Here is a 25292-nt window from a genome sequence, read left to right as displayed (position 1 = left end):
AGAAAAAGGACAAATGCAAGTCATTTTTACTACTGCTCACTTCATTCCAGTGTCTCCGTGATGACAAGTAGGCCATCTCTGTGCCTGTGTTCAAACAGAAGGTGCTCTTGGCCTCTCGGCCTGTGGACATTCTCTCTCTCCTTCTCTCCCACTGTCTATCACACACACGCTCTCTCATTCCCTCTCTCACACACAAACACAGTCTCTTTTTCTCCTCTTTCAGTTGGCAGTGTGTGCGCCTCCTCACAGCTTCTACAGTCTTTCAGTGCAAAACAGCATGCATGAGCGGGCCGAGGGAGTTGAGGTCTTTTTTTAGCACAGAGAGAGAGGCTGTGACTGTACCCTCCTAGCAAAGCAGAAGAGTTGCAGTCTGCTTCCCGGTCCTCTTCCTCTCCTGAGCTGCCGACAGTCTTATTTTTTCCCCAGTGATCGCCCAGTCAGCGCTGCTGTGGCCGCCGGCGCTCACCAGCAGGAGTACGAGAAGAGCGGGTACTGGCTCCAGTCGGCCACGTTGCCGTGGGGGTAGCCGTGGTGCATGGTGGCCTGCGTGCTGTACTCGGTGGGCAGGTGTGGCGGCGGGTGAGCCGGGTACTGACTGGACGCCGCGCCCACGCCGCTCCACTGTCCAATGTGCTGCTCGGCACCGTATGGGGCGTACAGGTGGTGGTGGTGGTGGCCCAGTACGCCGGCCGGCTTGCTAACCGCTTGAGCCATGGCCATGTTGAGGACGCCCGTGTAGTCCTGGTGACCCACAGCAGGCTGGGGAGGGCAGGAGGTCGGCAGGGGGGCCATCTCGGTGGCGGGGGGCTTGTGGGTGGCGATGACCCCGGACGTGGTTTCTGGAACCGTGGCAACGTCCGAGACGCGGGACAACTCGAAGCTGGGCCTCCCTGAACTGCCACCACTGCTGGCAATGCTGGAGTTGGATGGAGAGGGGGACTTGCCATATTCATGGAACCTGAGAAGGAGGGACAAAGTGGACAAAGATTATTTATTATTCTAATTCCTTTTCAGGAACTTGAAACTGCCAGAGTAGTGTAGCTGAGAGCCGCAAAAGTGCTTCGGATTCAAATAAAACTTGAATAGAGTGGATGTAGCGAGTAGCGACAGTGTCTTTTTTTCTCTCTCTTTCAGTTCTCTGTGTGCTTGTTTATCATCACAGTCAGGCATTTCTTATCAGGCGTGACTGTGACCTGGAGACCACATCAGAGCACGCTGTCTAAAGACACATACGCAGTCTCAGTACTTCTCTCTTCCCAGTGCTTTGCATTATTAATGAGAGTGATGTGAGTGTTGTGTATACCTGTATGGCGGGTATGATGTCTGTCCAGGGACAAGCTGCTCTGTGTTGTAGATGTCCCTGCCCTCGGGCCCCAGTGGGGACTCAGACGTGCGCATGCTGTGGCTATTCTCCCGGTCAGCTACTGGCCACGGGGAGTAGCGCTCCTCCTTCACCCCCTCCACCTCTTTCGTCTTGGGTGGCTCGCCATCGTACGCCTCGTAGGGAGAGCGGTGGAAGTCTACACACGAAGCAAAGCAAGACAGAAGAGTAATGAGCAGCGGACATGTGGACACTAAGGATACATAGATAGACTGGGCTGGACTGATAGATCAGCTTGATCGTAGAATTGACGCGTCCATACCTGCAGGGCTTTCGGGGTCAACTTTTATGGTGTGCATTCTCTTCGCCATTCTCTCTGGGTCAGCCTGGCCTCTGTTAGCACGTCTAAGAAAAGTAAACAAATGTTTAATCGTACACAGTCCACATGGCCATGCCGAAGTCAGGCTTAGGATGAAGAACGCATGCATTTCATGATAGCAGTCCACTGGTGCCTTACCGTTTTGTGTTGGTGCCTTCATCCCTGAAACCCTTAGCGAAAGGGTTGTGGTCAATTTTCAGCTTTGTAATCTGTAATATAACAATAATTTTCTGGTTACAATACTGCACACAGAGCACAAAATGGTCTCATCATCTGATGTAGTTGACCCAGGGTTAAATACATAACCCTACAGGACTAACCTTGGTGTTCTGGTAAGCTGTGACTGAGGTGAAGGAGGTCTCTGGGAAAGTGAAGGTCTGGAAGACGCTCCAGCGGACACTGTACAGGTCATCTGCCTGGACGATGTGGAAGCGGGGGTGATAGCGATGCATGGAGTGCAGGATAATCTGAAGGAAGCAGTAGTGACATCACACGGTTAGAGCCATTTACTCTAATCTAATTTCAATTCTAATTCTAATGTCAAAGCAATGATCTCCTAAGCCACTACAGTGAACCCATAGTGGACTGAAATAAAACCACACCCACATGGTTTTCCATTAAACAATTCTGAAAGCTGAAAATACAAAATAAATACAAAAATGTGTAATCAGGTAAAGTATAGTAGGTATTTATTTACATGGCCATGCTGGTCCAGGGTGTTGTTGGTCAATTTGAGCTTGAGGAAGGACACAGACTGCTTCATCCAGTGGCTGCCTGGAGCTGGGGAGTCCGGGTGCAGGTAGGTCCGGCAGGGGGGCTGCGGCTCGGCCTTCCCAGCCACCTCCCATTTGTCCTTGTTCCACTGGTGGACAGAGAAAAGCAGAGGTCAGGGTTTGGGCTGGGGGGATCAGAGTGACCTTAACCACAGTATGCCTCCCGGATGAGTGTTTGATAGGTGGATAAGTTGTTTGGTTCTTAATGATATTCTTAATAATTCTGCCTGTCTGCATGCCTAGAGAGGTGTGTGTGTGTGTGTGTGTGTGTGTGTGTGTGTGTGTGTGTGTGTGTGTGTATGTTGGGGGTCGGGGACAACAGTGGGACCCCAGCAGGAGCTAGAACAACAGGAAGAGATAATGGCCTTTGATGTGGCATGGAACAGAGAGAGTGTGATCGTTGTGGTGTCGAGGTGAGAACAGTCTGCTTACTGCGAATACTGAGAGACACCAATTGCTTGAGTCTCTCTCCTTCACTCAATTAGACACAGAGTCACATCAAATGCCCCACAAATGATACCCACTTATCTAGGTTAAATTGAAAAAAAAAATAAAGCATTATGGTTGGTTCTTACCTTATACCTGAAGTTATCCACGGGTACCATGTCCACCAACAAGATGTACTTTGCATAGGGGACTAACCCAAAAAGATTGACTTTGCAATGTGGGAACATTCTCCTGAAAGAAAAAAACACCATGCTGTTGAACACAACTATATCAAGAGTGTCAAGATGTGTAATTTAATTTCTAATATGCTTTTGCAGCACTATCTTAAAGTATAAATCATATTGCATTAAATATATTGCATATTTATTTTAGACATCAACGTCCAGAGCCAATTTAATAAAAAACCCAATTCTGATTCATATTCTCTGAGTAGTAAATACTAGCAATGGTGATTTATCTGAGATAGAGTTGGGTGGCCGGGTTGCTGTCTTACCTGCCAGGCTTGGTGATAATCATCTCTGTGCCAATTTCATGGAAAGACTTCCAGAGGTCCGAGTCCTCCAGGGTCATCTTGATGGTTCCCTGGTGGAAGTGCTCCGGTCCGGCAGGCATGGACGGGGGAGGAGGGATGTTGAAGTTGGGCTTCAGGTCTTTGGTTCAGGACAGAGAGATTTGTGACATTTAGTATCAACACGGAAATGACCTATGCTTCTGATACATCCGCACTGACACTGAGTCACAATGACATTGAAACCCAGAACACGGGTATCATCAACAGTTTCTCTGTAGGAAAATGGTTTCTCAACCAGACATCAAGCTTCTGTTTTTACAATACAAATACCCATTATCCATGACCAATACCCAGTACCATATAACTGCCTGAAACCGTACAACTGAAACCAGCCTATCAGGCTTCATCCCTTACCTCTGATGGACTGCATCACTGCTCCAGATTACAAACGGCAGTAGATGAACGAAGACGAGATCCTGAGAAAAGTTCCTTCCGTCTAACCAGCCCAGTCACCTTGTGACAGGGCTTCTATGCTGGGAGCAAGCAGTTAAAATCCAGAGGTAGGGAGGAAGGAAGGAGGACAGGGGGGACAGGCGGGAGGTCAGCAATCCAATAAGTCCAGAGGTGCAGACGTCTGCGCTTAGGGGACCAGAGGGGGTGTCCCTGGCCTTTAAGGGGAGCTGGCCGGTGGGCGGGGCCAGGGGAGCCATTCCCAGGCTTTGAAGTGGCTCAATGAGGAGTCAATGTCATGTTCTGATAGGAGGATGGGCGAAATCAAAGAGACTTAGCAAAGCCCTGATAGCAACCCCACAGGAAGGGGGGAAACGGAGGAAACACATGTTTATTAACTGCTAAAAGACTTCTAAACAAATACGGACGGGCCTCCCCCCTGTCCAGCAGAGCCTATAGGGCACTGAAGAACCCCAGAGATCCATATAATCTGTGTGAGAACATCATAGCCTTACAGGGGAATTTTAAAGTAAATATATGCATTATTTTAACACACATGCAGGTCATATTCATAGGACAGATGGTGCTTTAGGAAGCCACATGCTGAGTACACACTTTATTTAGTTATTTTTTCTCTCTTTCATAGGTTTAGGAATGGACATTTCAGTGAGCACAAACCACAATCAACACCTTCATTTATTTGTGGATTTAATATTTTTCATATCCTTATGATTTATTATTTAAATTAATTACAATGGATCTGGGCAGATAACATGTTTTGTTAAAGGAAAATTGGACAAAATGCACAGATTAAAAGTGGTGTGGGTCATCGTGGTAATTTTTTCCTCTTAATGTCTCTTCATAACATTGAATCAAGCCATCGGTTATTTCACTCTGGCAGCACGGCAGGAACTACACAACTACAGACCAGTACATTTGTGACAATACAAACTCTCTGATGGGGGAGAACTACAATAACTCACTGGCCTAGAGCATCGCAGTCAGGACAAATGTCTCCTCAGCATTGGTTTGACATTATAAACAAACCTTGAGGTGAAAAAATATAACTTCCTCAATATCTGGCAACCCGTTTGACCCCATTCATTGGTCATTAGAGAAAGTGAGGAGGGCGAGTGGCACATAAAACTATAACGGTCAGATTAAAGGCGGCCATCCCCAGGGGCATATAGCCCAGGTGAATCTTACCTGAGGGTGGTGGATGGAGGTGAGGGGTGGGGGGGGGGTGGCTTCTCAAAGGCTCAGCGGGGGCTTGTGTATTGCAGAGTCTAGACAAGGACAAAGCCAGGGTGCTTAATCTCATTAGGGGCAGTTTCCCCCTACAGGTACTGCCCTCCCCTGTCCGCTCATGAGAATGGGCACAGTGCTGGATGGACCAGCACTTAGCAGCCAGTTAGCACCGTGAAGCACAACCTCTGAGACAAACAATATTGGGCCCCTGGAAACTCAATCTCTAGAGGGCATTTCAACCAGCAGCCATCTACCATTTATTCCTTTGTCATGTATCTGTCAGTGCAGGAATGTGAGCACTGTATGTATGTGTGTGTGTCTTTGTGTGTATCTAAAGATGGCAGATTAAAACTAAAGTACTGAGGTAAATTAAGCCTCTGTCACATCTATACCCCCCCACCACCACCACCACCAAATCAAATCCACAAACATCTCTATCCAGCACATGGGTGTCTCCACCCTTGGGCCTGGTGCTGTTAGCCCCACACACATAGAGATGCTAAAGACATTCTCAGCCTACTGTGGCTCTCACCTCCCCAAAAGCCTCCTGCCCTCCCCTAAATTACATCCATTTCCTCCAAAGCACCTTCAAGTTCACTGTTACCAGTACATTATCTCAGACTGTCTGCATCGCTTCTGTGGATTGTACTACTACAGCAATGGTGTCAGATTAGGAGTGCAGAGGCTTCAGTGGCTGTGGGCCACATACAATGTGTGTTATCTACGGTAGCTATGTGAGATGGCTCTCCTATAGTGCTTTTTTCATGTGTCTGCAACAGTGACAAATACAAACTGGGAATACTTGAGAGATTCAATGAGAGGCATGAAGGGTGACATTTCACCACTAATACCCTGTCATGCTTTATGCACACATATAGTGCACTTATTTGCCTGATCTCTTTGCACTTTGTAACACTGAGTAGAACTGGTATTTAGTCCACGGGCTCCTAATGTACTGGAGCTTTGTTGTTCCCTAGCTGTAAATCACATTGGATAAAAGCATCCGACAAAAGAATACATTCAAATGTAGGCCTGTGAGGGAATACCAGGGATACCTGTGGTAGTTAATTTACAGTCTAATATATACAGTACATACAGTACATGTTGCAGGCCTCCAAAACGACAGCACTTACAACACAATGTGTTTTCCCTGGCTGCAGCAGAGAGAGGAAGAGAAAAGTGTGAGTGTCAACACGAGGGACATCTATGTGGTCCTGGTAGAGACAGTGTTTTACTCCGCACCCAATACCACTAAGTGCAGACTAAATATTCCTCTGGGGAGCAGCAGCAGTTGCTGCTGAAGGCAGGCAAGGTGTTTATAAGCAGAGAACCTGGTCCTAAACTGTGAGAATATTGACTGGCTGGATAGAGAGCCTGGGCAAAGTGGACGTGTATTTGTCTCGTTAATGACCAAAACCAAGGAGGAAAGTGGCTCTTGCTTGATTTCTTTTTCACACCTTTGAGAAAAAAACATGACAATTTTACCATTGAATGGCTCAATGATTGGAGAGAGAGAGAGAGAGAGAGAGAGGCAGGTTTAGATTTTTGTGAGAGGAACATTTCCAAGAGCCAATTTCTGAGTGCCTCTGTATGTAGGCAGAGGTTTCTGCTATGGCTGAAACTCATTGTTTGTCAGATGCAGCAAGAGAAAAGAAACTGCATTGACATGGTCCTCACTCAGAGCCTTATTGTATTCTAGAGCTGTATAAGAGAATACAGTAGTCTGCTGTTACTCTTGAGAGAGGTGTAAAATCTGTTTTTGCATGGTGTATTGTAGGGAATCCCTATAGGGACGAGTGTATGTTTTTATCTCTAATTCTAACTATGTGATCTTATTCTTGTCTTTGTCAGTTTATTTTGCTTTTATTTATGTAAGGCTCTGAGTGTGTGAGTAGCAATCTGTGTCTCCTGAAGGTGCACAGTCGTATGCCTGTCTGTGTGCTTTCTAGGAGCATTATGGAAGTGATACATTAGTGTGAGGATTCCCTGGACTAGCTGAGTAGAGGTGCACATTTCAGCAGGAGTAGTGTCAACCCCATTACTGTCTGAGGTCCTGGTCCAGGCTGACTGAGGTTAGCACAGAGGCTGTCAGCATTTACAGCTCCGTGCTATGAGCCGCACACCACTAGACAACACATGGACGAAGAAGTGAGATATTTCATTGGCTAGGTGTGGGATATGCACATCTTAACACCTGGCGGAGCGTTTTTGTCAATGGGATTACAACTGTTTATATGATTAGAGGTCATTTAGGTCACTCATTATTTTGAAACTTATTAGAGTTATAATGTTTCATTAAAGAGGTTGGTAGCACAAAAAAAAAGCTATTTCAGTGATGTTGAACTGGATTTGTTGTGTTCATATATTTAATTGGCCTTGCTTAAAATCCCTTGATGAGCTTAGTGCGCTGTTGCATCAATGTCAAGTACACAATGGTATCTCCAGAGACAATAGACAATGAGAGATTTTGGGAGAAATGTCTGGGCTATTCCTCTATTCAGAGATCATTTTTGAGAGATTAAGAGACAAAGACGAGGTTTAAGCAACTCTGGACCAGTTCTGGGCAAACCATGCTGATGTTCTGTTTAATAGGTTGTATTCCCTGGCTCCAAAACCAGTTACAGCCTATAATCTGATGACAACATTTTGAATATGTGATACCTCTCATTTTGACAAAATATGGGCTTTATTTTTGCTGTTGTGGAAGGGAATAATGTCAGGTTCTCCCACTGGATTGAACCAACTTCACTTCACTGGCATCAGCTTCAGTAGCCTGTGCTCACCTCAGCCTGCTCATCGATCAGCCTCTTATCACCAACGCTCTACTTTCAGGGAGGTGTCAGTCTTCTTGCCATTTGCTTTCTGTGCCAGAGTGCGGAGTGCCCCTCGCCCTTCAACGGCTTAACAGCTGCCAATACACAGGAGCCTGGGCCAGGATCAGACAGGCTGTGGCCAGGCCCCCATAAAGGCCCCCGCAGTGGGCCGACGAGAAATCTCACACCTCCGGTCGACATTAGCCATGCAATGGGCCCTTTTGATGCCTTAATTGGCCACTTTTGAGGCAGCAGGCCTCGTCAAAAGACGGCCAAGCAAGAAAGAGGGCCTTGGGACACTAATGAACACTGTGATGCCTGAGCAGGAGAGATGGACAAGGACTGAAACAGGGTATACAGGGATGCCCTCATGTCGGGTTCAGGTCATACATTTTTTAAAAAAATGAGGCAACATCTAAGCCCTGTTTGATCTCCCTGATTCCAACCATGGATACATTTAAGTGCTGGTGATTCAGTTGAGACTATACTGGAATCCCTCCCTTCAGTTGTCTTGAAGGCCACCGTCCTGTTTCGCTGCATAAAGGGGAAAAGAACGAGAGCGTCCAGAGAGAGATCAAATAAACGCTCTCCTGTCCCCAGCCCCCCATTTACTCCAACCCTCCCAACGACATCCACCTCCCAGACTGAGCCTAAGAGGGCCAGGCACACATTTGGCCCCCTCCATAAGAAAACAAACCGCCACTCGAGCGTGTCTGACAAAGAGGGCAAATGACAAATTGGCAGCACTTCATAAGAAACTTCTGGAAGTTGCTAATGAAGGTTAATGGCCTCCCTCGTGTCAAGGACTTCACACCAGTGTGGACAGGCTCTTTGACAGACTGTCTCTGAGGCAGGGTGGTCTCAGTAAAACGGGGGAATAGTACGTATGGGTGTCTGAGTGTGTATGTGTGTGTGTGAGAGGGAGAGAGAGCTAGAGACAAACCACAAAAGTACAAGGACCAGGTAGAAGTATATCAAGTGTATTTTTGGTTGTGACAACTTTAATGCAGCAAGTCAAAATTCATAATATAACATCCAATCCCACCACAGCCCTGAACCCATCGCCATAGTAATGAAAGCCTTACAATCAGGCTGAATCCCACTGCTCTCAGCCATGGGAAATCCCTTTGAGAAGCGCAGCAGCGGAATACAAAACAATATCTTACATTGCCGAAAAAACAAACAAAATACAAACATCCAAGTTAGGCAGAAACGATTGGCTGACATCTTTTTTCCCCCAATGACAATTGTTTTAGAAAGTCTTTATTTCTTTTTAAAAAAAGTATACTTAGACAGTTTTTTTTCTTCAGAAAAATACCATGAATAACCATCTTCTCTTAGAAAACAATCTGTAAAAAAACATTCAGCCGTCTTAACGCTTGTTTAGTCAGTGTTGTGTGTTTTGTATTCTTCCATATTCTCCAAAATAGACCAGTCGAGCATTTGTTTGTTTTCTGTTTTTTTTGTTTCCTCTTTCCTGCTGAGCTTAGGCAGCTACAAGTGGTGATTGAGATGCTTCCATGATATGTACAAAGGTGTCAGAGCCTTGGAGTTTCAGAGTGGGGGCCGCTCTTGTGCAAGTCTGGGGTAATGCTGCTGGTGGCTCCTCCAGCCTGGGCCTCTGCATGATACGACAACACCTGCATGTAGCTACCATACACTGTGAGAACACCAAAGTCATTGAAAATAACTTGAAAACATCCAATGACACACAAAAAAAACAAGCATAAAAAAAGAAACACTGAGGACAACTGCAGAGCCAGACTGAAAAGAAAACTGCATGAAAAAGGCATAAACAAAATTACATTTTTTTTAAAAAAAAAAAAAGGGTAGATAATTGTAGAACAGGTGGACAGGTGGATAACTGTAGAAATGCAAGTGTACATGTAAACCGATATCATCTGCAGAGGGTTGCACAGGTTGGTGCGAGAGAAGAAGCCTGCTGTTTCTGCTCGTGTGGGGCTCTATACTGGACGCGTCGCCTAGACAACAGGGTCCCTCTCGTGACACGCTCGGAGACGCGCGGACATGAGTGAGAGCGAGCTGGAATGATATGCCGCCTGGGAACACGTTCTGCCGTGGGGGCACCTCAGGTATGGTGAGATGACCGCGGTGAAGGTTAAGAAAGGTCAAGCTGCCTTAACGCACACAGAGTTGTGAGCTGAAATGGGTCCATCCTACCCTACTGGCACCGCGAGGGGGCCTGAAGCTCCTGTTCTTTCCTCAACGGTACAGAGCGGATGTTTTCGGGACATGAAACATTCAAACCTGATGTCTGAACATGATCACTTGGACTAGTTCAGTACATCCCCATCAGCACTGGTGCGGAGCGTGGGGAAGCATGCGTCTGCATAGGTTTCAGGAACACCCTCACTCATCCACATCATGGGACAGTTCCTCTCATTAGCCTCAGCATAAACACCTGATTTCACTGAGAGGTTTGGGGGTGTTGGCGGGGAAGTGTTAAAATGGCACTTTTTGCTGGATAGCTACAAAATCATAGCAGTAATTATGAACAACATCAACGACGACAACAACAACAACAAGAGTAAATAACAATAAATCCATGCCCAGCCATCACAGGAGCATCAGCACTGAACAAGACCGTAGACGTGCCAAGATGCGGTGCCACACACACTGGCAGAAGAGAAAGCCCTTGTGCTAGAGAGAACATGCGCAGCTGAGAGTTCGAGCCGGAACAGAGAGAGAGAGAGAGAGAGAGAGGATGGAATGGGATGGAGCCCAGGCTGAAGACCAGTTGCAGTCTGGAACTGAAATCAGCCCGATGAGATTGATGATTAAGTGCAGTTTAAAAAAGTACCGTTGCATTTGCTCAAGTCACAGCTGAAGGTAGGAAGTAGAGAGAGAATTGAAGAAAACAGGGGAGATGTGAGAGACAGGAGTGAAGAGGACAGAGAGAGGAGAATGAGACATACAGAAACAGAGACAAAGCATGAATAACAGCATGAGTGAGAATGAGCGTGTATGAGTGTGTGTGTGTGTGTGTGTGTGTGTGTTACAGAGAGAGAGATGCACACACACACACACACACACACACGTAAAGAGTGGTGGTTGTGGCTCTCAATATCAGCCAAAGTCAGCTCTTTGCCTTTGTAGGACTGTGAGCAGAGGCTGGTGAGAGGAAAGAGAGAACATCTGTCCCCTTATGTCCAACGTGTCCGTCTGTTCGTCCACTCAAATGTCCATGTAGTCGTCCTCCTCGTCCGTATCGCTCTCCAGAGACGACTCCTGGCTGGACGTCTCCTGCACCTCGAGAGCTGGCTGGGCCAGAGTGTCTTTCTTCACATTAGCTGCAGACTGAGAGGCCAGAATCACATTCTACAGAGAGAGAGAGAGAGGGAGAGGGGGATAGAGAGAAAGAAGAAGAAGAAGAAGAAGAAGAAGAGAAAAAGGAGGACAGGAGGACAAAAAGAAAAACAAGAGAGTGAAATTAGTTCATGTGAATGAAAAGAAAGCAGAACTTACAGAAAAGGTACAATAAGAAAGCAATTATACATGGAATGAGAGAGCGAGAGAGAGAGAAAAAGAGAGAGAGAGATGTGGGGTATGCGTATAGGTCATGGACATGGACCATGGTGTAAAACAGCGGTTCCCAAACTTTTTTTCCCGCGGACCACCTGCTACACCCTGACTCGGCTCGCGTACCCCCACCATCCGAAAAGTAACACATTCTATTGACGCATATATCCAGGCATCATGTTTAATTAGCCACGCTATATGATAACAAATAGCAAAATCAAACTGTGCAACTTGTCTATGGGCTCTCACGCTAAAAAGAACAGTGTGGAGAGCAACATTGGACTGGTTAGATAGCACCTCACTGCAAACCACGCACTGTGGCTTTGGGCAGTCTGTCTCCCAATCCACTTGTAGCCGAGGCCTATATGCCTCATCATAGGCTACTTAGGTTTTTCATCCTTTTTTTACCCCCCTGCGCTCCGCCTTCATCATTCTGCCCCCATCCCATCGTTACCCGTCTCCTGCTCTGTTTCTCTCGCTTCTCCTCTTCGATCGCTTTAATTCAGACATGTCAAAGTCAAGGCCCGCGGGCCGGATATGAATTATCTACGGCCCCCGGGATGATATTTGATTAGTATTAGAACCGGCCCGCAGGCCACAGCCGCCAGGTGCTGTTTTGCGCATCAATACTCCATTCCCCGCAATGCAACGGTAGCCCACGAACTCACTGCGGCGCCGCAAGTGGGCCTCGCTTCATTATTCATCAGTATTCAGTCAGGGCAGATGTCAACTTTCAGCTACCCCCTCCCCAGTGTTGTGCCTGAACGCTGCATTGAACGAAAGTCACTCGCTCATATGTATTTTGAGTGAACGTGGAACTGAACGCACTGTATTAGGCTACTACTGCCTGATGAACGCCACTGTGAACTCATTCATTCTGGTGTCTGAACGCACGCTTCTTTCAGTTTAACTTAGTTGAATAGGGTGCCAGATTTCTACAGAGCCTTCCACGCTAAAACCCGGCTAAAACACACCGTAAAAGGCCTTAATATGGCAGCATGCAGGTCACCATTTGTCAAACTATGGGGTCGCGGGTCCTAATGTGGACAATGGTCTGCAGAGTGAAATTATTCCCGGCCATCGTCTAATAATTTGCTGCGCAATTGGTCAAGGAGCCGCGGACAGAAAAAGAAAACAAACATTTCTGCATTTAGTAGGAAATACTTGTTAATTTGGTGTCATCAAACATAGAGGCATAGAATTAAGTTGTGGTATGAGCGTTTATTCAATGCATGCGTGTGCACGTTGGTAGCAAAGCTAAGCTTCAACCTATTGGAAGGCTAATTATGAAACGACATTTAATAGAACGACGTGGATTTATGCAACTTCCATAAAAAACAGAGCACAGACTATATAAAACACTGTTTGGCATTAAGTATTAAAGTCAGCCAAAAACTATTAATTAGTCTTAGTTAAAGATCTCCAGATCAGTGATTTACCATTTACCATTCACACAAGCTGGTATTGTGTCTCCTGAATCCTTACATTCAGGCATTTAAATGTAATTAAATAACCTATAAATATTCTATCAGTGTATGATGCTTGCATGAGGGAAACATCCCAAAACAACGGCATATAACTGCAGTTGTTTTGAGAAGTATTTCTCATGCAAGCATCATGCAACAATGCAAAAACACTATTGTAGGCCTAATTATATTTTACATTAGTAAAGCAGTACTCTGATGTGCATGTTTTCACAAACTTTTGTGAACAATCTTAGCACTTTAAACATTGACTGTTTTGAAGTGCATGTATAGCAATATAGTATAAAAATAATAATAATTGTGATATCATTATGATAATTTAATGGGGGGTGGGTTCATGTAGGTGGGCCCTATGACCCCAAAGTATGCCTTGACTGGGCCTCAGGTCAAAGAAGTTTGAGAAAGGCTCATGTAGACGACAAAGCAGCAAGGAGGCATCATATGATCATTTAAACAAGTTTTATGACAAGGTCGGGTGAGGATGGGAAAAATCGTGACATTTGTGCAAACTTTGCCCTGCACTTCAGTCACAGTCATTATTCATTTAATCATTAAATAAAAATACAGTACACGCCTTGGTTCAATAGGTTACGTGCAGTCATTTTAATATGTTTTAATAAACATTGAACCAGTCCGGCCCTCGGCTTGTAGCAAATTTGTTTTTTTGGCCCTCTAATGTATTTGACTTTTACATCCCTGCTTTAATTAGTCCTTTTGGACAGTGTCCTTGATTTTAGACAGTTTTCCCATGTTTGCGTAGCCTTCTACATAACCTATTGCAGTGGTCTCCAACACGGTGCCAGGGATCTGCTACGAGGGCTCAGCGCACCTTCTAAAAAATAGCCAACAGATCACCTGCAGATCACGCCTAAAAAACACGCCCATTGTGAAGTTTTCAATAAATATTTAAGTCTAGACCAGAACCATTTTAAGAATGTATGTAGCCATACATCTGTAACATTAAATTGATATTGGTGATGCCTTTACAAATTGTAGCTGGTTAAATTTTAGCCTTTGGCTCCAAATCTGTTTCCCATTCAATCTTTAAACAACGGAAGCGGGTAGCATACACGCTTGCTCATCGCATAGACAGTAAAGGGGAAAAACTTGCTCGTCTGGTGTAGCCAATGGAAGCATATCTTTGTAAAAGTTCTGTGGCCATTCCATGTTCGTCAAATACGGTTCTTGCATGACTGAAAAACAATTGCTTTAGCTCACAGGCCTTTTCTCCTCCGTAGGCTACTGCCGTATAATAGCGCTGAAAATGTTGTGGCATGCATGACTGAGCAGGACCGTGCATTACCTTTTTTGTCAGATCATGGAGAGATTTCAGGTGTGCAATAACTTTAAAAGGAGTTTTCGTAAGTTAGGGTGGTGTGGGCCATTACTATTGAAATGTTAAAACCGAATTGTCCACTGAAATCAGAACTTAAACAATCCCTGAATTCATAATGGTGGGTGGGTATAATGGGTACAAATTGTAACCCAAATTATGAATTGCACAAAAAGATTGTTTGTTTTTTTTGTGTTAAAAAAAATTTAGATTAGATTCCCCATGCAAACTTTGAAATGAACAAACTGAACAAACATGTTGGTAGTGTTGCATATTGATATTAATGTATTGAAGAATCAGATGAAAATACAGTTGCTTAATATATACTTATAGGCCTACACAATATTGATAATTTAAAAGTAAAAATCACATTGGCCTATTATTTAGGAGGACTACCCTCGCAAAAAAGGGGTGAGGGTCTGTTTGTTTCTGTTGAGTAGCCCTCCATATGATTTTGGTCTAGAGGGTAGCCCTCATTCCCTGACCTATAGCCTACTTCCACGAAACTAACACGCCAGATATTCTGGCTGCCCGCAGGAAAGAATTCACTTTACGTTTCCATATCATTGTAACCCGATTAGAAATTATTTATTATTTATGAACTAATTCGATTATTAATTAATTAACCATTTTTAGCACATTTCCGACATTGCCCTTTTCATCTCACGTACCCCCTAGTGGCAGCTCGCGTACCACCGGTGGTGTAAAACATGCATGGGAAGGACACTGTACACAAAAATGACAGACGACTTAAGACTTAATTAATCCAGAGGGAGACACAGACAGAGAGAGACAGACAGAGAGAGACACAGACAGAGAGAGACACAGACAGACAGAGAGAGACACAGACAGACAGAGACAGACAGAGAGAGACACAGACAGACAGAGAGACACAGACAGACAGAGACAGACAGAGAGAGACACAGACAGACAGAGAGACACAGACAGACAGAGACAGACAGAGAGAGACACAGACAGACAGACACAGACAGACAGAGACAGACAGAGAGAGAGACAACCAGAGAGTGTGTGAAATGGAAGGCGAGGCGAGGTGGAGAGCGCGCGCCTGACCTTGAGCCTCTGTTTGGTCTCCTCGGAGACGCTGCCCTTGGGCGAGAGCAGCGTGGGCGTGGGGGGCGTGACCGTGATCTCCGGGGGGAACTTGGTGACGGCCGACGGGATGAAGAGCTTTGGCATGTTGGGGGGGATCCGGGAGCGGATGCGGCTGGAGTCCGCCTGCTGGGGCTGATCACCGGACACAAACACGTCCTCTGGAGGGACAGAGAGAGAGAGAGAGGTTGAGACGGAGAGAGCATTTGTTGAAATCTTTAACCCCTTCACCCAACCACCAAACCCTGGTTTCATCTCTGTGCATAATATCATTTTATAAGAAATATCAAAGGTTTCCCCTATGACTCAGTACTTTACTGGCCTTTTATCAAACAAACTGACTCTGTACATCATTATATGGATAGAAAAGCATATGGAAGGGACAGGGTAAGACCGCAAGAAAGACACACTCAAAACACACACACACACACACACACCTGTGCTGGCCTGTGAGGCGCTGCAGGTGGGTGGCTCGTCGCTGCCCCAAGTGGCAATGTCCTGCGCCTGTGACACAGAGGCCATCTTCATCTGCTGGCACAGGTGCGACTCCTGCTGCCTGTAGGCCAGACCCTCAGGGCCACACTCCTCTCGGCCCTCCGCTGCGCACACACACAGGTCAAAATGTTAGAACAAATTAAAGGGACACAAGGCAAGCCTGATGCTTTTTCTCTACGAAACTCCCCCTCGCTCGGTCTGAAGCTCTTTTCCTTTTTCTTTGCATCTTCCTTCAAGGGTTTTCGCTGCTTCTTCGCCGGCTCTGCCATTATACACACGTTTGCAACAATCTCTAGCGTTTCGTTAGCCTCCCTCTGTGCTGTAAACTGATCCTGCTTCGGTCGGCGGGTAGGATACACCGAACTTGCAAGTGGGATATTCTTCCTACAGGCAGTAGGGAGCGGCTTAGAGAGCCTTCATTAATTCCGTAATGAGTAATTTAACCATATACCGACTTACGAAGATGAGTAATTAACACGAAAATGTTGCCTGTTATCCCTTTAATCGAAAATAGTGGGGGAAAACCACTGGCCATTACAGTAGGAGCAGTAGCACTGCTGTAGCAGCATTAATAATAGTAGTACTAGTAGTGGACATTAGAAAAGAGTCCAAGGCATCTACTTGGACCCTCAAGCAATATGGCTCACAGGCCGCATGCTGTCATTGAGGTTCCTAGCCATTAGATGGAGCCACATGTTCACCTTATAAACAGTATTGTCAATAACACACCTAGCAGAGGCACCTGTATCTACATGTCTACATTAAACACACACACACATTTACGCTGGGTTATCTAACCGATAATACTGTACTTGTGTGTGTTTGTGTGTAATTTGTGTTAGTAAATAAACCTGTGTATGAGGCTACAGGTTTGGAGTAATTACCCCCCCCCCCCTCTCTCTCTCTTACACACACACACACTCACCTGAGCAGGCAGGCAGCCAGCCAAATAGTCTAATAAGAGGCCTGGGTAATCACCACTGTGTGGAAGAGCATCAGATTATCTAATGAAGCACCACAAACACTGTGAATGTGAATGACAGTGAATAAAAAATATGTGTGTGTGTGTATGTGTGTGTGCACCTCTGTTTGTAGGTCTGCAAAGTGACAATAACATGCCCATGGGTGTGATGTACTACAGAGAGGGAGAGTCTACAGGTGACTATTACATAATGCATGCTCTGTTGCTGACTGACACACACACACACACACACACACACACACACACACACACACACCCCTCGAATATCCGGATATCAACTACACACTCGCTACTCTCCAAAAAGCTAAAAGGAGAGCCAAGGAGAAGCAGGCAGAGGTCTGCCACCTCCCACAGGACTGATGGTGTGAGCGCATCTCCTGGCTGCTCAACAAACGGACAAACGGACTAATCCACTACCCTCGCCACACCACACACCCCCTCTCTCACTAGCCCCGCCCCACACACACACACACACACACACACACACACACACACGCACACGCATAAACACGCACACACCACTCTGTTCTAAACCTCTCTCTCCAGGTTGCCTGGGCAACCGTTGGTAGAATTCAGCACAGAGTCCAGATGCAGAGCGGAGAGCACCTCAACCCGACACCTTATTCTCTTCATCAATACCTGTGTGTGTGTGTGTGTGTGTGTGTGTGTGTGTGTGTGTGTGTGTGTGAAAGAGACAGAGAATCAGGATGGATAGAGCAAGGCCATGAACTAGGAGTGGGCAATATGTAAGGGATAATGGACGACACGGTGGTCTGTTAACAGAAATGCACGGTCGAGGTTGTAAAACGGCCCCGACGCAAAGCGGAGGACTGTTTAAACCTCGTAAGTGCATTCATTTCTGTTAACAGACCACCGTGGATCCATTATCCCGCTTATTCCACTGTTGCCACTTGCATTGTGTTCATTTCCTGTTCATTTCCTAAACGTTTTAATCGCTGAACCAGTCTTGTTTGTAGAACTACTTTCTTCCAACACATATCAACTAATTTCTCAACTTGCAGGACAAACTGCCATTACTAGTTCTAAATGGATGGTTGCTACGGATGGTTGCTATCCCAAGATTCTGATAAACTTTAGCTTTGAAACATCGCTATTTTCCTTAGCCAGCTGTCATCCATCTAGCTAAAAGCCACCTCCGTCATATGCTACAATGTTTGCATTTTACATGCAACGTGACAGTTCATTAAAAACTTCACGAGTTTGGCGAATTAATACACAAGTGTGATACGGCCAGAAAAATGGATCTACTTCATAGGTGTTCAAATTACATAATATTAATGGTCGTTCCTAATTACGTAGGACAATGGGAAATTCAACCAAGCAGTGGAATAAGAAAGATGTGATGTGGCACTAAACACATGTTGTCCTGTTATGTATAGTGCTGGATGAACACAGAAACAGACTAAAGAGACTACAGGACATGGGAAGCGCAAACAGTATTGTTAGTACATATCAATTATATTCATGTGGCCATTACACACATGTATTCACCACAAGAGCGTTTTGTTCCTGATGGCAGCTGTTGTGTTGGTCCCCTGCTCCCCTCCTCTCCACTCACCTGTGTGGGGGTGGAAGCTGGCGGCCATGTCTGCCACCGTGGGGTTGCTCGTGGGCTTCCTGGGCAGCTGCTGGTCCTGGGTGGCTGGAGGTGGACAGTAGAGTGGTGGCGCCGTGCCCTGTGTGGGCGTGGTCGGATGCGAGTGGGTGTGGGTGTGGGAGTGGGAGTGGGAGTGCGGGTGCGACAGTCTGGGCACTTTACCCTGCCTGGCCTCTGTGGGCAGGCTGTCGTGGCCGGCCAGCGCGGTGGGGGTGGGCGTGTGAGGGCTGTGGAGCGGCCCGCTGGGGAAGTTGCTGGGGAAGAAGATGTCGCGCTGCTCTTTGCTGAATTTGGGGGTGACCGGGGTGTCAACGGAGGTCTGCATGTGAGAGAGAGAGAGAGTGTGAGAGAGAGAGAGAGAGAGAGAGAGAGAGAGAGAGAGAGAGAGAGAGAGAGAGAGAGAGAGAGAGAGAGAGAGAAAGAAAGAAAGAAAGAAAGAGATAGAGAGTTGAATTAAAAGGCATCTTATAGATTTATTTACCTTAACAGTAATGCTAACTTTATCAAGGCATGACACACACACTTATTCAAAACACCCTTCAATGTGATTATAGCCCATAGGTGGCTTACCTGCCCAGTGCGTCAGTGAGCAGTAGGGATGGTCATCGGGAGTGTGCGTCACCAACACACGCACGACCAAACACACACGCATACACTGCCGCCCACATCATCAGTGGGAGCAAGTCAACGAGTGGAGGTACTCGTGTGTGGGGTTCTGTATACAGCCCGTCACTTCCATTCACTTTGTGTGTGTGTGTGCGTGAGTGAACATGTGCGTGTGTGTGTGTGTGTGGAGGAACACTCAGGACCACTAGAGCCTTACAAACAAACCAGCAGCAACAGCCGCTGCCATGGTAACTAGGCAGGCAAAGCTGGAGCCCAAGGAGACTCAACGATGGATGCTTCTATTCCATTTAGTCTCTCAAACTCTTATTTTCTCTCGCTCTCTCTCCCTCTCTCCCCCTCTCTCTGCAGGGGGGAATGGCAGAGGTACTGATGTCTATTTTCCTGCTTTTTAGCAGGAATTATATCAGGCAGTCCACACAATTACTGAGCTGTAATGATAACCCAGAAACCAGAAAGTAGGAGGTTGGTAGTGCTGGGCGGTATACCGGTTCACACCGTATACCGGTGTATATTTTCGTTATGATATGAATTTTTAATATACCGCCATACCGGTGTATTTGATTACACAACGTTTGGAGCGCTGCGCTGCGCCGCGCGACAGTGTTTCAGACGGGACTTTTTTCACACGCTGGCTAGTAGGTGATGTCGTTAGTTAGCAACCCACCGAACACAGTGAAGTTTAATGAGCTTATCATTCATCTCACCCTAAGAATATTCGCTGAAATTATCCAGGTAGCAAGTAAAGCATGTTATAGACATGCACTGAGCAATACTAGCTGGCTAGTTAGAAATGATCCTGACTGTCATCAGTGCACCAAAACGAACTTTTTGTTAATGTTTTGCTTAGCTTAACCTAACCCGAAGCTCATGGCAGGCTAACAAGACATCCACATCCACATGAAGTTAACGTTAGCCTACCACTAACGTTATGTAAACCACACAATAACAACAAGGCATGTTTCTGATAGGCCTGTTTGACAGAGTAAGCATATTAGCAGAGAGGTTTCATTTTAAATTGTATAATTTTCAAAAAAGTATAAAGTTGCACTACTTTTTGTATTGGTTTTATAGGCTACAAGATGTTTGTGAAATTTGCACAGTAAAAGTTCTGTATTTTGACTGCAATTGTCTTTGCATTCTGATTAGATTCTTCATTAGAATCATGAGTGGCTCTTAACAGCATCATTTTCTGGGGCCATGCAAAACTGCATTACCACTAGTGTGGAGTTATTCTACATCATGACAGTAAAATAGACCATCCTTAGTCAATGTACTGCAGCAATTCCTCTCTCAACCTGTAGAAAATGCTGTGAACATCTGATTATGCATGAAAAAAAAAAAATACTGTCATATACCGTGAAACCGTAAGAATTTAGAAAAATACCATGATATACATTTTTGGCACTCGAAAAAGAGAGCCCCAAGCTATACAAATCACCTGCAGAAAAAGCCAGTGTGTGCCGAGTTTCTGTACAGTTCTGATTCAGAAAATGACAAGACATGTTTCCATTTTACTCAGTCCAAAACAAAACTACACAACAACAAGTTTATAAGAGGTGCTGAATTGAGAAAATTCCCCTTAAAATCTGTCAGTCTCCTTTCACAAAGGTTATCTCAAACACAGGATCAACTCGCCAAGCGCAACTTTATTCAGAGAGTTCATATGCCAGGACGCATTTCTCAACATTTCGAACAAATTCTGCATCAGCCGGATATCCGACCACTATAAGACTTTTCAAGTCGAGGCAGCTTGTTAGTCATTTCCCTGTTCTATTTCACAAACCAAACGAGCAGAATTACCATGAAGAGTAAGTAACCACCATGAAAAGGCACTAATGAAATGTAAAATCTCACTGATCATTCAGCATACTTCAATGGAAACAATATGAGAATGATTCACAAATATGACACACGTTTCCCGGCAAAAACATAACGGTCTGTCCCATCTTTTCTCCAGCATTACTGTAAAACACAGATAACCTTACTTATATATAAAACAGACCATAGAATTGCAAAGCATTTTAGCACACATTTACAACAGTAACTGTTGTCCAGCCAACCAAGAATGCAACAACATGAATACGACATTTGACCCAACCTACCTATTCCTAAAAGATAAAATAATAATAAGAACAATTCAATCAGAGTGGCTGGTGGAAAGAACACTGGATGGAAAAGACATGGGCAGACATGGTGGGTGACCTACTGGCCACTAAGCAAACAAACAATTTTAAGGAGCCTCTATCCATCGTTGGAAAAAAAATCCATTACAAAGCTACATAACACAAACTGGTCATCATGTCCACATTGGTCCATACCTCACCTCCATCCATTTAACGGAACTGAAAATTGGACCTGACCATGACTGAGCTCCTCATAGCTACGTGGTGCAATCACACAACAGTCTTTCCTGCCTGCAAGGCTAAAAACAAACTCCCACAGAGAGAAGCGAGATGCATAGAAAAGTCCAACGCAGGCTCTATATTGATACTAACCGGCATGCAAACGCAGCTTCCTGACAGTAAAGGTGCATGAGCCACCAGAGGGGTATGCTATGAAACAGGAGAAGTGGTATGTTGAGCCTAAAGCCCAATATGCGTTCAAAGTCAGCAAGCAGGCAAAAGTTTGTGGCTATTTTGCTTTATTGCTTGTCACTTTCTTTTTGTTTACAGTGAAAAATTTATAATTTCTACCCAAATTCAGATATATATAAAAAAAGAAAATTCCAAGGAAGGTTTCCCTCTGTCATATTTGATCACACTTCAGGCTTCATGCGCAACATCCCAGTAATCTCACTTCCCAGCTCATCCCCGAGACAGAGGGTACTATGGGTAAAACATTACAAGGGCCACCAAGAAGCCGCCCAGTGCGTGGCGAGGCCATACCTGAGAGCGCAGGGGTCACTCCGGATGCCTCTTTTCTTCTGTGTTCCTGTACGGTAGTGGTGGTGGCAAGACGCAACACACAAAAATCTGCCTCACAGCTTCAAGCTCCAAAACAACAACGCTTTCCACAATTACTGAGATGAGAGGTATTAACAGGAGCTTAACTGGGAGGCGCACCTCATCTTCTGTTCTGATTAACTTCAGGGTAAGGGGGGAAAAAAACCTGAAACATGTGTGATGAATTATCTAAATGACAGACAGGTGTGGTGTCTGTGTGCATTGCCCCTTACTTTTACTGTAACAGTGGCTATTCTGTGATGCTGTTTTTTTCTGTAACAGTGGCTATTCTGTGAAGCTGTTACAGTTATGAGAGCTGTGTAGCTGAGCTGATGATCTGCGAATATCACACAGAGTACCAACTAGGGCTGGGCGATAAAACAATAGCGATATGTATCGCAATAGACATATAATCGATATCAATAAAAATGTGTTCGATAGAACATTCGATAATTAAAAGCAACACATACCTCCCGCCTTACATTGTCCATAAATAAATAGGCTAAATATTAGTGCTGTCAGTTAAACGCGTTATTAACGGCGTTAACGGAAACCTATTTTAACGGCGTCAATTTTTTAGCGCGAGATTAACGTTCATTTTGGTGTAACTTATGGTGCTTTCTATTTGTCTTGTAAATCATCGTACACCCACTTGTACAACATGTACGAATGAGTGGCTATAGGAACGCGTTTCTCTCGAGCCACGAGGGGCATTAGCAGGAGGCTAGTCATTGTTATTGTATTGTGCTACATGTAGCCTCTAGCTAAACGGCTGGAAAACAAATTTTTACATTGTATTGCAGGCACAGCAAAACCGTGCAATGCATGAATTGGCGACCGGATTGAAGCAGCAATGTAATCTAGTGTGTAAGAGCATTACATCAACATTAACATGACCAACACAGTACATATGCAAAAAAAATACATGTCCTCTCATCTCAACTATGGGCGCAGCGGTAAAGTGGGCGTGCCTGCCCAAAATGCTGCAAGAAAGCTGGGTAATTTACACTTTCCAACTCGGGCGGCGGATTTACGAGACAAATAGAAAGCACGGAGACTTTGTAGTTCTTTCAAATGCTGTTACAACAACTAGTAACGTTAGAACAACTACAACACCACACCGATCTAGCCAGACCGGAAACTAAACAATACGCACTGACGAATGGAATGGAACGTTGTATGTGCTGCATACACGCCCCCTTTTAGGGGGAAGATGACTGATATAATGGAAATCTATGCTGCATCAAAGTGGAGAGCGAAAAGTGCTTTTAGTAAACTTACTAAATCTTGAAACAAACATGAATAAAAGGCACAAAATAAGGTTGGTGTAAGAGTTATCTGTGTGTTTATGGGATTAATGTGACCATGTTCCTATGTTTTGCTCTCTCCAGTTTACTATAGTTTACTGAGTGTCACGAATGTATCGATAGGCACAGTCAAACTGCCCGTGGCTGACTATATCATAGTCATATGTCATAACATCAACTAAACATAAGTCACACATTCATTATATCACTTGTAATATGAACGTAGCCTATTTCCTACAACTAGGTGAGATAATTAGCTATGTTATACTGAAGTTCCACAGTTAGCTAGCTAGCAAGCTTACCGTTTTGCATGGGATATTATGGTAAGTGTACATGCTAAATTTGTATAATACATGGGGTATTGCAAACGAATTAGGATGAGTAAGTTACATAAACATAATTCTTCATAACTGCCGTGTTAGTAAAATGATGGAATGTCCTGTGAATTAATAACTAGATGTAACGTCAACGTGTGATTACTAGCTGTCTTTCAATGATATAATGTTAACATGTTTTCCGCCAAAATGGGGCGTCATGCAGATCAAATGTATCTTTATGATGATGCGCCGTTAGTAGGCTACGTAAAGGCATGCTGCACACACTTGGTTGGGCTAACGAGCCGGCCAAAGAGTAGTAGCCTAGACTGACACATTAGTTGTGTGCCGCCAAAGATTTTTTCACCGTCACTTGTTCGGTTATCAACATTCCTCTTTGGCTGCTGCTATTTGCGATGCACTCTGCTTTCGAAATTCATTTACATTAGATTCCATTCTTTTCAATACAACTCCGCACACCAGAATCGCACTTTGCAGCCGTGTAAATCACGATTCAGTTATATTCGGTCGCTGCTCCATAAAATCCATTGTTCATCCAGTGTTTGCCTGTTAAAAACTTCGGCGTTGATGTGTGTGGCAAGTGACCACCATAGACTGTAGGCCTATAAAATGGCAATGCACTCATGTTGAAAAGTTTGTTATTTTCAACTGAACTCAAAGATAATGAATATAGTATGAATATAATATTTTCTGTTTGTTATGCCCTTTATAATGTGTGTAAGCCTACATTTTGTGCATGTACTTCTGCAGTAGTATTTATTTCAGCATTTTACTGTGTTGCCTCAGGTCTGCTGCACATCTTTTGAAATTTGATTTGAAATAATCAAATAGACCTATGTCTTAAAGTTCAGTTAATAAAGTAACTTGCTTTGCTTTCATTTGAATCCCAATCAAGATAAACAATAATTGATTTATTGTTAATATGGACTCCTGGAAAGTTCAGAAATGCAAAATAATAGAATTTTAATTATATGATAAAATATGTGATTAATCGTGATTAACTATAGGAATTCAGCGATTAATCGTGATTAAAAATGTAATCGTTTGACAGCACTACTAAATATATCTTGCATTGTAGCTAGTATGTGCAACTCTACCAGCGTAGACGATAGAAGTAGGCCTACCTCAACACAGACTCTCAATGAGTCCTTGCCCCGTGCACTCTCTCTCTCCCTCTCAACAGGGGCATCCCTCCTCAGCATGTAATCCAAACATTCACAATCGCAAACACGCACAATCGAAAAGACTGGCTAAATTGCTATTAAATCCGGTTAGCATCATTAGCACGCTGCACGAATTTGTTCAAAACTGTTGCATTCAAATTGACTGCTAAATTCTAATCATCTCAATCCCAATGCAAATGGAAAAGTATTTTCCAAGACTCAAACGGGCCTGTCCCAAGGAGAAAAAGTATTCATTTGAAAATTAAACACGCGTAGGGAAACTGAACATCTGAACTCACACTATACTGACTTTCACTCAGTACACATTCACTCCTCAGCACTCTCAAACATTTCCCAACTCTGAACTCACACTATACTGACTTTGCACTCATTCACTCCTCAGCACTCACGACC

At 44.7% G+C, this 25292-nt stretch overlaps 2 protein-coding genes across 11 annotated transcripts in view; both read right to left on the bottom strand.

Annotated features, from left to right (window-relative positions):
- Positions 1–438: 438 nt before the first annotated feature.
- Positions 439–3861, bottom strand: tbx16 (T-box transcription factor 16). The gene is made up of 9 exons (XM_048243984.1): positions 3846–3861; positions 3414–3570; positions 3049–3151; positions 2398–2562; positions 2021–2167; positions 1839–1909; positions 1644–1726; positions 1304–1520; positions 439–958 (listed from the first exon to the last, which is right to left on the bottom strand). The coding sequence occupies exons 1-9, from the start codon at positions 3859–3861 to the stop codon at positions 463–465; spliced, it is 1455 nt and encodes a 484-aa protein (XP_048099941.1). The 3' UTR covers positions 439–462.
- A 5055-nt stretch (positions 3862–8916) lies between these two features.
- cabin1 (calcineurin binding protein 1) overlaps positions 8917–25292 on the bottom strand; it is a 79619-nt gene continuing 63243 nt past the window's right edge. For 9 of the 10 annotated variants that reach the window (XM_048244098.1, XM_048244099.1, XM_048244097.1 and 6 more), the window contains 4 exons: positions 18466–18823; positions 15847–16008; positions 15371–15570; positions 8917–11281 (listed from right to left, as the gene is read on the bottom strand). In XM_048244098.1, the coding sequence (XP_048100055.1) occupies positions 11138–11281; positions 15371–15570; positions 15847–16008; positions 18466–18823 (864 nt within the window). In that variant the 3' untranslated portion in view covers positions 8917–11137. The remainder of the gene's footprint in view (positions 11282–15370; positions 15571–15846; positions 16009–18465; positions 18824–25292) is intronic. The other variant, XM_048244101.1, reaches the window with a different exon arrangement.

The sequence above is a fragment of the Alosa alosa genome, chromosome 5 (genome assembly GCF_017589495.1).
Source record: "Alosa alosa isolate M-15738 ecotype Scorff River chromosome 5, AALO_Geno_1.1, whole genome shotgun sequence".
Classification (NCBI taxonomy): Eukaryota; Metazoa; Chordata; class Actinopteri; order Clupeiformes; family Clupeidae; genus Alosa; species Alosa alosa.
Note: the sequence above shows the minus strand (reverse complement) of the source record. Positions and strands in the feature narration are given on the sequence as shown.

What these genes read in the sequence shown, in the direction of transcription:
- tbx16 (XM_048243984.1), bottom strand. An exon ending in ATTATCACCAAGCCTGGCAG is followed by an intron (nt 3,152 to 3,413) that starts GTAAGACAGCAA and finishes TTTTTCTTTCAG; the next exon opens with GAGAATGTTCCCACATTGCA. An exon ending in TGGATAACTTCAGGTATAAG is followed by an intron (nt 2,563 to 3,048) that starts GTAAGAACCAAC and finishes TCTGTCCACCAG; the next exon opens with TGGAACAAGGACAAATGGGA.